The sequence below is a fragment of the Leptinotarsa decemlineata genome, unplaced genomic scaffold (genome assembly GCF_025532065.1).
Source record: "Leptinotarsa decemlineata unplaced genomic scaffold, Ldec_3_MD MMD2_tig00000035_RagTag_RagTag, whole genome shotgun sequence".
Taxonomy (NCBI): Eukaryota; Metazoa; Arthropoda; class Insecta; order Coleoptera; family Chrysomelidae; genus Leptinotarsa; species Leptinotarsa decemlineata.
In genome coordinates this window covers 16,259,091-16,272,576 of record NW_027412540.1, presented here as the reverse complement: position 1 = coordinate 16,272,576, position 13,486 = coordinate 16,259,091, and the positions used below count along the sequence as shown (strand labels likewise).

Below are 13,486 nucleotides of genomic sequence, written 5' to 3'. Positions count from 1 at the left end.
CTGTTTCGATCAATGAAAAAAACGTATGGAAAAGTGTGTGACGAGGGTAGGGGAGTGTATTGAAGGGGAGGATTCGAATGTAGAATCATTTTTATAATAAAAAATTTTCGTAACCAGTCTCGCTATTCAGTAACCGGACGTCGTATATCATTTTCATTCTCTCGCAGAATATTAACACGTGTACCTGATTCTTAGATGAAAAACGTATCCGTCTATCACCCTACTATTGCTCTGTTGGAAACTCCCAAGTCCCCTTTGTAACCACTTATGCAAATCCTTTGTTGTCTAACTATATATCTTTCGTCCACCTTTCGGAAGTATTCTTTCTAGCAAGATTTCAAAAAAAACCCGAACGAAATCAGGTTCTGCATATACGTGACCAAATTTCTTAGTTCATTCTGACTTGTAAAAAGACGCTGAATAGTTCGAAGTTTACATACAATCACAACGTCGCAGAAAGTTTGACACGAATTCCAAAGGATACTTTTGTGAAACGAGAGACCATAAAATCAGTCTTTTTCTTCGAATAGGATTCGGTTTTTCCCATTATACTTTTGTTTCATATATGAATGGTTTGGCTCAAGGGGGAATTCCAAATGATGAAGTGGAAAAGCTTTGAAATAGTTCAACTCGTTTGTGTTTTTGTTTCAGAGTTTATACAGGGTGTTGAAATTTTAGTTCGTTTTCCTGTTAAATAAATTTTGCAAAAAGTAAGTTATTTGCACAAAATCTGAAATTGCAAAAAACTTATGACAAAAACCAACAATGTTTTGAAAAATTTCAACAATTTATATCTCGAAAGCGACTCATTTTTCGATAAACATTTTATAGGAAAAAGTTGTTTATTTTGACGTGATCCACCATCTACTTAGTTTTTGTGATGTTTTCTGCAACTTCATCGATGGAGAAAATTGTAAATATCTCGAAAACGATTTCCTCCAGCGTTGTTGAGGAAGTGTACCGTTTTTACTTGGATAAGGTGTGGAAATTAGGATTTTCCATGAAAAGTACCAAAAGTTTACCGTCAAAAAAGTTAGGGCAATTTGAAATAAATAACGACAGCGTAGGTTAAAAATTTAGAACGTTCATTTCATCTAAAGAATGTCACATCTCTTGTCTTGAAAACGTTGTCTGCCACTATCATCTACTGAATCAATACAACCCAGTCGACATAAATATGAATTAACAAAACATATTTGAAGGTAGTTGACAATGTTTCGTGCATTTCATTATTTCGGACTTCCATTGTCTAATATGATATATTGATGTGAAATATCTGAAAGAATCTGTAAAAATTAAAAAGCCGCCACAACTAGTACTTGTACTTCCCTACATTAGAGGATTGTCGAAAAGAATGAAAAGGATTGGGTATATAAGTGAAATGTTAGAACCTGCTTCAGATCTGGGAACACTATCCGTAGCAGCCTCACAAAAACCAGACCACCAAACGCGGACTGCGATTCCAAGGATGGCATTTACCGGATACCCTGCGAGTGCGGAGAATCATACATCGGTGAAACTAAGAGGCCATTGAAAGACCGCATTGCTGAGCACAAGAAACACACACAGCGAGGAGAAACTAGCAAATCCGGAATAGCAAAGCATGTTTGGACTCATCGACATAATATCAAGTGGGCTCAAGCTGAAATCATTCACAAGAAAGAACACTGGCTTGGAAGAAAATTCAAAGAAGTCACATATATGTTGTCCAACAACGCATTTAGCCAAACTAGAGTAGAGATACACAACATATGGAAACCTCTAATCAAGCGGAACAAGACCAACTCGCGCCAAACGGTCAGCTTCTGGTAAAACCGATGAAGCGGTGAGAGGAAAGAGGGGTTGAAGAAATCACTCGAATGACCTATAAATAGTCAAACTTCAGAGGAATAAGTCTAGTGTTATCACCGAAACGTCGTAAAGTAACTTGGTTTGAAATCTTTAAATTTTCAATTTTCATTTCTTGTTAATGATTTTTGAATTTTTCATCTCGTGTTGAAAGTTTCTTTTAATATTTGGTTGTTGCTTGTATTTTATTTCACTGTAATTTCAGTTTCTTTTGGTTCAGGTATTTCAAATCAATTTATCTAATATCAGACAATGGATGTCCGAACTGATGAAATGCAACCAAAACATGGTTTGACACCATTTTCTGGCCATGTTTATTGTTGACAACTATCCTATACGATCCTGAACCTGATATAGTCTTTAATGAATAAATAGGTATCGATTTATGATAAAATCCAATTGTTAGTATTTTCCTTAATAACAACCTATACTCAACGAATACCGATTTCCGCCGTAAATACTCAATAATTCAAGATTAGAGCTGAATAATTCATGAATCAACATCGAATCATGTGGGTTTACCTTGAATAACAATTTGATAATTACGAAGGAAATATAAATCGTTTCATACCAAATACTTTCATGTGGAGGTTTGGAGGTTCATAATCACCTTCTGATTCAAATGAAAAACATGATATTTTGTTCAATTTCACCCGAGAATGTTTTTCCATCGTAGAACTTGATATAATAGTTTAGTTTCAGTTTTAATTGTGGAGGTGGAGCTTGTCAGGAAAAATCTCAAAACACTCTTGAAGTAGTACCTGTAGATCTCATCCATTTCGAAAAACCATGTCGGAAAGTTTATTCATCAAAAAAACCGTTTTCATAACACTACTTCTCAGAAAGAAATTTCCAATCTTCTCTCAATATTCGGGGCAATCAAAGTTGCTTGTGATATTTGGGTCTCCGATCAGACGTACGACTTTATTCTGGATCAATTTTAGCAACCTTCATGTATGTGAGCAATGATTTAGAGAAGGTCTGATCTGAGCTTCATACAGCATTAAAAGTTGCTGAGTTCTGAATCGGAAGTTTCAAGCTGACTTTGCTATATCCAGTGCTGATACATATTGATAACAAATTTGATAATCAACAAATAAATAGGCATATGTTATGATAACCGATTTGGTTACACTATCAACAACTTTCACCTTCTTCGAGAAAACTAATGCATGGATTTCCCTTTACCTGTAAGTTGAATATGAAACTGAATGCAAACTGCTTGACAGAAAAAAAATTATTCGCTGTTGTTGCTTCAGAATTATCCAGTTATAATGATGGAATGATAAATTTTGGCCAGTGATTCAAGCCATGGTCTAGACGATCTAAACAGTCACTCTCAATACGTGCCTCACTAAACAAACGTCTATCCAAGGAAAATTTTGGAAATGCTCTTGGAAATCTTTTCATTCAGCAGATCTGTTGTATCTAAATTCACGTGTTTTGGGTTACTCTTCAACATCTAATAGTGATTCACCCAAAACTCTAATCAGTTTTAAAATCTGTTTGTTCGTTAACCAGCTGTCACACCTCTATGAACGACAACCCTCAGAAGTCGAAACTTGTGCGAGCTAAGGATTAACGAGGTCCTACCTTTTAACGTGTGATTCCTAACACAGGTTGGACGATAGCAAGTGAAAATCGAACCACCGTCCAACACGGCAATCAAATAGAGTGAGTGAACAAGACACCCACGTCGAATTGCCTGGCCTGTTAGGACTCCAACACTTGATAGTGTTGATATTAAAATTCTAAAATGTAGATTATCTGATATTGGAATAATTCAGTTACCTGGTTTTCTGTTATATCATAGGATTCCATATTATCTCTTTTATTCCACATCAATGACCAAATGAGAGAGACCATGAAACCAACATCTGCCTTCGCTAATGACAATAGGCATCATATTTTGATGAAGTCCTGAAAAAAAAGTTTGGCTTGATGTGAGAGATAACGTAGAATTCAGTATTACAAAAATGCAAGCACCAGTAAGAAGTTGAATAATGGATAACTGGGTAGGTGTAACACCAGGCAAACACCACTAAGATTCAGTGTCATTGCTTTTCGAGTTGGAAAGCCGTAGATTTTTGGAATTTCTTCCTGACGTTTCGCTGGCGCGAGTGGCTAGCTTCTTCAGGGGTTTAACCATCATGGCTTGATGCCCGATGACTACCTTTTAGGTTTCGTGAAGCGTATTTATGTCTTGCCAGGTAATCCGTTTCATCAGTACCTGTATTTGTACCTGTACTCGTACCTGCTCTTGTACCTGTAGTCGTACCTGCACTTGAACCTGAAACATTAACAATCTCGCTGCCTGTTGTCCTGTTCGTTATTCTCAAATTCCTTAAAATGGGGTTCCATATTCGATTGAGGTTCACCGCTTCTTCTTTTCTGTTGAAATTTTCCGTGTGTTTGTTTATCTCTATTGCCTCCCGTACCATACGGCTATGATATCCCTGGTTGGGGCAATTAGTTCTGTGTTTTCAAACACAATTCTGTGGTCTCCTTCACTAAGTGCGTGTTCTGCCACAGCTGACTTGCCCGTTTGGCCTAGTCTGCAGTTTCTTTTATGCTCTTTAAGTCTTGTTCCCATGGATCGTTTGGTGGTTCCGATATATACCTTTCCACACCTGCACGGTATGCGATAGACCCCTGCTGCTGATAATGGGTCTCTTTTGTCTTTAGCCCACCTGAGGCTTTGTTGTATCTTCCTCGTGAGTTTGAAGACTGTTTTGATGTCGTGTTTGCCCAATAGTTTTCCAATTATGTCCGTGACCCTAGGGATAAACGGTAGATATGCACGTGCAACCATCTGATCTTTTTTCGCTTTCTGAACCGTGGTGCCCTTCGATTTCATGGCTTTTCTGGTCTCGTAGGCACTGTATCCATTCGATCTCAATATCCCTTCAAAGTATTTCAGTTCCCTCTCCAGATGTTCTGGTTCACATATTCTCCGAGCCCGTTCCGTTAGAGTGAAGATGACTCCTCTCTTCTAGATAGGATGGTGGTTCGATAGTGCGTGCAAGTATCTATATGTGTGTGTGGGTTTTCGATACACTCTGTGGGTGTACAAAAACGCAACACGTGTTTCGCCTTACAATGGCTTCTTCGGGCATGTCTTAACTAACAATATTCTACATATTCAAAGCTCAATATATCTAGTTTTACAATTAAAAGTACCTTCATTTCAAGTGCTTGATTGTTACCTAAATTTATAATGAATTAAATTACCTGAGCTTATGTCCCAGTTCCGACATTTGAAAAAATATTGAGTAACGAGGAGTAATTCACTTCTAATTGATAATTTAGTAAATTACCCGAAATCCTGAATCTGTTGATTTCTGAATATTCTAGAAGATTGAGTTTCAAACTCTTCTCTTCTAAATGTAACACATCGTATTCATGATTGAACTCATATCCTTCTGCCTAAAGGTAGTTTGCAAATATGGAATTGGTCTTTCTATTTCTATTTACAACTACTTCTATACTTTTTGATTCCAAGGGAAAAAGGTCTCCCTGTTTGGCCAATATACAGTTTTGGGCAAGAGCTACAAATCAGCTTATATACTCCTAATCTATCCGACACCAAAGTTTTGTCTTTATTGTTTTTAATAAATTTACTTACATTATTATTCGTTCTGTAAGCTACGTTTACGCATTATTTCTTCAAAAGATGGGCAATATTATTGGTTGGTTCACTATATAACTGACGTTATCGCATCTTAAATTTGAGTAGACCAGATCCATGGCTTGCTTTTGTAGTTTTCTGGAAAGAATGGAGTCTATAATATCTACATTTTAACCTTTGTTGACCGCGATTTGTTTGATCAAACTCAGCTTTCTCTGGAAATTACTCTCAGACAGTGGAATATTCAATAGTCTGTGAAACATACTATTGAATGCTGCAACTTTATGCTGGTAAGGGTGTATGGAGGAATTATATATGATAATCTCCTCTCAGTGGTGAATTTTATTGGCGGGTGGATGGAATTGACATATTAAATGAACTTGCCTTGATGCCTATCTCACAATGAAGTGTTTTTTAAATACGTTGGTTATAGATTTTCATCAAGTATCGTTCAATTCTATCACATATGCCTGCATTCGTCTTTCAAACGTCAGTATAATTCACCAATCTACTCTCACATAGCTGTAGTTATAATGAAAAATTAAATTCTAATTCCTTCAATTATTTCATTTTATTCATTCGCGGATTGGTCAACAATGGACTGAACATATTTTTAAGTCTTTTGAGATGGCAATGCCAGCGAAGTTGAAAATTGTTTATTTCCTAACATTGTATTACATCTCCCTCTACAAACTATAGCAGCTCGACTTCTCCTCTTCCGTTATAACTTTACAGTCACTTAATATTCAGGAGGCATCCTGGCACGCCCAGTATTATTTCCACCCCATGTCCCTAAATTCCTTGACAAATTATGATGTACGGAGATCCAATTTCACTGATATATCATTAAGTAATCGCAAGGAAGAATGATCGATATCACCCATCGAGGAGTCCACAACGCATTAATCTTAGAAAATATGGGATATCCTGATAAATTGGGATATCCGACCAGTCCGGAATTTATTCTATTTCAAGATAAAAAATCATATATTGAATAGAGTTTCCTCTTGTGGCATTATAATGGTTAAATTGTGGATATTTGAGTGAAGTGAGTCAAATACTAACTAGAAGATCATTGTGAAGTTGCTACGATATGAAAAGAAATGTTGTTCAATCAAAAGTGTTCTAGAATTATAGTAAAACAGTTATTGTTTTGCAGTTGATCAAAAAATGTCCCAACCTATACCAGCCCAGAATTGTTTAACATTTTGTGTGTCTAAGTTGGCAATTCTGTTCAATTTTCCGATGTTATGATTTTACAGAGATTAGTAAATGATGAAAACAAAAAAGTTTCAAAAAACAGTAGTTGTTAAATCAATCATTTTGCAGTTGGTAAATAAAGCTTTTTGTCGGAAACCAATTCTTCATTTCTGCTCAAATTCTATGGTGCTCATCAACTAGTTCAACAAGAAGGATTTAAACTTTCATCAATCAATTTACGAGACTATTGAAAGCACTTTTTCCTCAATAGAACAAAAATGCTGTCTCTTGACGCGCGTTTCACATGACTAGTCATCTTCTGATGATGTTAACTTGGTTAGCGAAACACGTGTCGATGGAGCATTTCTGTTCTGGCAAGAAAGAGTGTTTGTTCTCAATAGATTCATTTCACGCCAGAGGTTCTAGGAAATATGTTCAATTACGTAGCCGGAAAGATGACTGCACAGAATCAGCAGAATATTTATTGAAATATGACTTTCATGGAACATAAACAATATTGAATTTGAATTTGGTTTGTTCTGGGTCAAGATTTTCACAGAATTTTCATAACTATGAATCAAATTCGTAACATGAAATGACATGACGTATTTACATATTGAATGAAGGTTATTTTTTGTAGTGAGAATAGAAGGTTTCACATACTCGTTCTGTTCATGTTCCCTTCCTTCTCTCATTTTGCGGCGGAAGAATCAAAACGGCCAAACTTTAGGTGGAGAACACAGACCGTAGGAACAACAATACAGTAATAGTCGACTTACTTCTCTTGATTTCATGTTGATAAAGTCAACAAATCGTATTGTTTTAACTCTTTATCGAAAGAAAACACATAATGATAGTTACTCCGATGACATCTGAACGTAACAATCATATTCATTTATTATGAAGTCACTCATCGCCATGGTAACGTTCAAAATACTACGAAACCCTTGTCATCACTTGGAAGGATCGATGGCAGCTTGAGAAATGTTTCTGATGCAGATTCTGTGAAACATGATCTTCCTTATGAATCAGTAGACAGTTGTCCTGAAAATCTTGCGAAGACAATTGGATTAGATAATTTAGGAAACACTTGTTATATGAATAGCATTTTACAAGTGTTGTTCATGACGAATAATTTCAAGTACGAGGTTTTGAAGATGAACGAGAACGAGAATATTCTGATTTGAAAGGGTTATATTTTTAGGAGTGATTAATTTTTTGGGAAAGAAAGTTTTTGGCTTTCTACTACTCCATGTGTTCCATGTGAGTACAATTTATTACCATTCATTCAAACTAGAACTCATGTGAATGATATCTGATTCTTATTCCTCCACGAATGTTCGATATACAAACTGAATAGAGAAAAGTATCTTCTGTATAATTCAGTGTTCATATAGAAGTATTTGTTTCGAAAGAATTTTTTCTTTCGTGTAATTCAATGTTTATATGAAAGTAGCTGTTTCAGGAGGACTTTCTTTCAGTTTGTGTCTGAAAGTTACTTCTTTGCATGATCTACACATCCATGTATAAAGTTACTTATTTTCAAATTGATTAATCCTTCCTTTCTTTGGAAGATTCTGTCATCCATTTTTTTGTATCAGATGGAGTAGTAGAAAGCCAAAAACTTTCTTTCCCAAAAAATATTCTCTACTTATTCACCAAACTCCAATAATTAATTATTCATGCAGTCGCAGTTTCGTAAGAATGTAGTATCATCTTTCATACCAGCCGATTTCCTGGAGTCTTTGAAGTCCACTAACTACTCATTGAGACAACCAGAGGATTGTTCCGAATTCTTGGGTTCTTGTTAAATACATTTCATAAGCAAAAAATAGCAGAATCAATACTCCTGACCGTTCTGGATTGAATGATTCCGTACAGTCTATCTCGCCTGATGCTGAAAAAGCAAATGCGCCACTGGAATCAATGAATCCTTATATTTCTGTATATTTTTTCTTATGCTCTTTAGACCGCATTACTCAAGTGTTCCTTGAATGCTGCAAAAATATGTATATGTCTACGAGTTAAATACACTATTCAATGTCTAATGTCACTTCTCCACTTTTTTTTTGATATCATACCAATAATTATTCAAAAACCATAGACGATGAAAGAACACCCACTTCCAGGCAAGGCCTTAGTAAGTGTTCCTCCATCACTAAAATTATTTATACCACGTAAGAACACTGTTGAAAGTACCTACTTAAATGAAAACTAGTAAAGTGGGACATTTATTTGCCAAATATTTGTATAAGATTCTTTCCATCATTAATATTATAAAATCATGGCGAATAATGCCATAGTTTTCAGCCTAACATTTGTTGCAATTCTTATACTTTTTAGATGTTTGCTTTTTCATTTTATTTTTACATATTACCTTTTTACATTCCTTACATGATTATATTTTATCATTTCTAACATTTAAGATTCTCACATCTCTGCATTTTCAATTATCAAATCCATTTTACCCTCACTGTTCTGATTTATAATGTGAATAAAACAGTATTACCCACGCAAAGGGTATCCTTTGTGGGTTTCCTGAATTTGTTCAAATTGTTATTGATTGATCCTCGTACTGAAAATTGAATAAATTCATATATTATCATATTATTATTATTTCAGACACCCCTTCTTTCGCCATATCTCGCGAACCGGGCTTTGGTTTTCCCATTCGTGAGGGAATGCCGGTCTCTCTGAAGTGCGACGTCGACGCCAACCCGAAGGCCCTTCCCGTCTGGCAGAAGGACGACACAAGTCCTCCTGTCCAACAGAGCCCGGACGGTTACCTGAATTTCACTGAAATCCGGCGCGAGCACAGCGGATGGTACAAATGCATAGCCAGGCACAGGCTGGGGAGATTTTCCAGCATCGGATACTTCCTCAATGTCAGATGTGAGTATTTTTTTATTTTATTTGACCACATTATGTATACACATTTGTAGCAAGTCGTACATAATACACAATAGGAAAAATATATATATATATATATACATATATAAATATATACACATATACATTGAACCCAAGTTTATGTTTAATAAACCCTACAAAATAAAAATTAAGCAGAACACAGAGTCAGATGCTACAAATGCAATACGGATTTATACAGACGGCTCAAAAACCAAAGAAGGCTCAGGATGTGGAGTGTATTCCAGGTCACTAAGCCTAAGGATTAAGTGGGGAATGGGAAGAAATACCAGCGTGGTCCAAACAGAACTGGCTGGTATCTCTATCGCCACAAAAGAAATAACCAAGAAAGAAATGTCTGGCAAAAACATAACAATCTGCACTGATAGCAGACAAGCACTATTGGCCTTGAACAGACAGCATGTTACCTCAGAGCTAGTACTAGAGTGCCACCAAGATTTAGCCAAAGCCTCGGTAGATAATAACATTATCCTGAGGTGGGTTAAAGGGCACGATAAGAGTAAAGGTGATCGCATTGCCGACTCTTTAGCCAAGGAAGCGGTTGGACTAAGAATTTTAGGACCCAGTGGCACCCACGACCTGATGACTTCGAGAATTGCGAAACTAGTCAAATGTTACACCAATGCTCAATCCTTTAAGAGATGGGATGAAATCAAAGGATGTAATCTTGCCAGGATCACCTTGGGCGACCCTGAGAAGCTGGCGCCGAAGAAATATCTGGCGATGACCAGGAAAAATCTACGCCTTACAGTAGGATTTCTGACTGGCCACTGTCAACTGAGGAAACACCTTCATAATATGGGGCTAGTGGACACACCTCTATGCAGGATGTGTGAACAGGAAGATGAGACTGTCAGGCATGTCCTGTGTGTGTTCGGCGAGTCTTGGCCTACACCTGCCGAAATAGAGGAGATGTCTTCCAGCCACCTGTCCACCTTCCTGGAAAGGACAGGATGGACGATGACCTAGGAGGACAACTCCTCGGGAGGATGTACAATGGGTCACATGTGGCCTAACTGCGTTGGCTTACACTCACCCTCCCTACTCTACAGATGCAGATACACATATACATACATATAAACATATATATCCACATATACATAAATATGTAATAGATGAGTTAAAATAACAATTGGACCTTGGAGGAAGATATCACAGCAGGTTAAGAGAATAGAAGTCATAGCGGGATGATCACTCACATGTCAACTCATTATTTATATAATTTAGTTGGCAGTTCTTGAATTCATCGAGAGAATAGAATGCGTTGTTATTGAAAAACTATAATTATTCTCTTGAACATGTTTTTGCTCTAATTTTAAATGTGGGCGGGAAGTTAATTGAAGATGTTGAAGTCGAGCAAATTTTTGGTCGAGGTAGTGAGTCGGTATCGCGGATTGATCAACTGATTTTTATTTCTTGTATCATAATTATGCGTATCGGAGTGAGTTTGGTAGATACCGATGTTCTTGTGGATCTGTAACAGGCAATAAAAATATACGCTGAATATAGTGAATTTGGTAGATACCGATGTTCTTGTGGATCTGTAACAGGCAATAACAAATATACGCTGAATATAGTGACATAATTTTGAATTCGGTAAAGTAGTTTCTACAAGATTCATTATTTCCATCACCAACTAATATCCGTATGGCCTTTTGCTGTATTAGGAGAACTTCAAGTGAGAGACTAGAGTTTCCCTATAGTCGTATACCATGAGTAATGTGTGAATGGAATAGGGCAAAGTTAGATATTCTCAATGCTTCGAAACTGGTTACTTTTTTCAGTTGTCTTAGGAGATATAGTTGTTTAGAAAGTTTAGAGTATAGTTGGTCAACATGACAGTAGTTCCATTTCAAAAAATGCTCCAAGGGTTATTAGCGTTTTGTTTCAATTTAATTTTTAGAAACCATTCTTCCGCTCTACGCTCCGCCAATTCCACTGAATTTGAAAATATTTGCTTATCAACATGTGATTCGTATACAGTTACATCATCTGCAAACATCTTGCATGATGACGGTGACAAGTTTTGCGGTAGTTCATTAATATATAAAATCAATAGGAGAGGACCTAAGACAGACCTTTGGGGCACCCCATGTTTGATGATTCGCAACACTGATTGAGAATTCTGGTATTGCATTGTCTGGTATCTGTTGGTGAGTTAGGAGGAGAACAATTCGTAAGCTGTTCCGCGTAGATATTATATGGTGTGAATTAAAAAGAAATTTGTACTTATTCCATCGAATATCATACTGGGAAAGAGTCTGAAAGTAGTCCGGTAAGAGAAGTAGGAAGCCCAAACCATTCTTTCCCCAAAAAATATACCTCCTTCAATTTAAAGATGTTGGAATATTCCATCTGGGTGAAACATATTTGAATAATTAGAAAGCACTGCTCGAACCTTCACATAGGTATCTGTCAGAACTCAAAATGCATATGATGTTCATAATCGTCTCGACCTGCAAAATAGGATTTTTTCTGACTAACTTGGCAAAATATGAGTGTAGGGCAAAATAAATAATTTTCAAAAATTGTTCCAATATACCTTCTTATGAAAAAAATTAACAGTTCGAAATATTGACTCATCTTAAAGCAATAGACCGAGAGAATCTTGACTCACCCTGTATATTGAATTTCACAGTAACGGATAATATTGTACAATAATTTCAAGCTAACCAAAATAAATGAAGAATTTCAAATGCAGGCTTATTGAGTGATTGATTTTCAGTTACGGATCAAAAACGCCAAATTTTCAAAACTTGATTTATTCATGTGTGGAAAAGGGTAAGTTTATACTCAAAAACACCTTCTTCTCCACAAACTTTCAGAGATGTGTCATTAAATGAACAAATAACTACACTTAGGCTATATCGGCAATGGATGCACACACTTTGCACCATCTCTGTATCTGTATCTGTAGAGTAAGGAGGGTGAATGTAGGCCAACTGCACTCATCATCCATCATCGTCCATCCTGTCCTCTTCAGGAAGGTGGACACTAGGAGACATCTTCTTTTTATGGGCAGGTGTAGGCCAAAACTCGCCGATCATACACTCTCGTATTGACGATAACTCCGAACATTCAGATAGGACATGTCTAACAGTTTCATCTTCCTGTTCACACATCCTGCATAGAGATGTGTCCACTAGCCCCATATTGTGGAGGTGCTTCCTCAGTTGACAGTGGCTAGTCAGAAATCATACTGTTAAGCGTAAATTTTTCCTGGTCATTGCCAGATATTTATTCGGCGCCAGCTTCCCAGAGTCGCCAAGGATGATCCTTCCAAGATTGTATCCTTTGATTTCATTCCATCTCTTCAGGGATTACGCTTTGCAGCATTTCAATACTTTTATTCGTTATTATAACACCAAGTTCACTTAGTGTGTATACAACAATGATCTCTCGAGATTGGGAGATCACCTTATACTGCAATGTTTCAACTGATTTATCAGTTTGAGGTCATCTGCAAGTAATACATGCTGATAATGAATGTTCAAGGTTAGTACCATACGAAACTTTCCACATTGAAAAATATAGAGGAGAACAGAAACCCATTGTACGAAAAATAATAAGCCCTCTGTTAAAGTCAAAAAATAGACTAGTGAGTGCATAAGTCATATTGGATTCGAATCATTCATACAAATGATCCAAATAGTCACTGTTGGTGAACGCTCTAGTTGAAATTCCTTTATATAACATCAATTTGACCTTTATTATCACTAAGCAAGTCATTATCACAAATGACTTGCTTAGTGACAATTCAGTTTGATGCAGTTGACCCCTCACTCGGAGAACCTTGTTGAAGAGGTATACTGAGAAGTTCCACTTGTGTCATCAGTTCATCAGCTGACATTTCGAAAGCCTTAACAAAATTACCGAAATGGG

At 36.6% G+C, this 13,486-nt stretch overlaps 1 protein-coding gene across 2 annotated transcripts in view; it reads left to right on the top strand.

The window, feature by feature from the left end:
• tei (irregular chiasm C-roughest protein teiresias) overlaps nt 1-13,486 on the top strand; it is a 762,167-nt gene that overhangs the window by 548,766 nt on the left and 199,915 nt on the right. For both annotated transcript variants that reach the window (XM_074171966.1, XM_074171964.1), the window contains exon 5: nt 9,299-9,568. In XM_074171966.1, the coding sequence (XP_074028067.1) occupies nt 9,299-9,568 (270 nt within the window). The remainder of the gene's footprint in view (nt 1-9,298; nt 9,569-13,486) is intronic.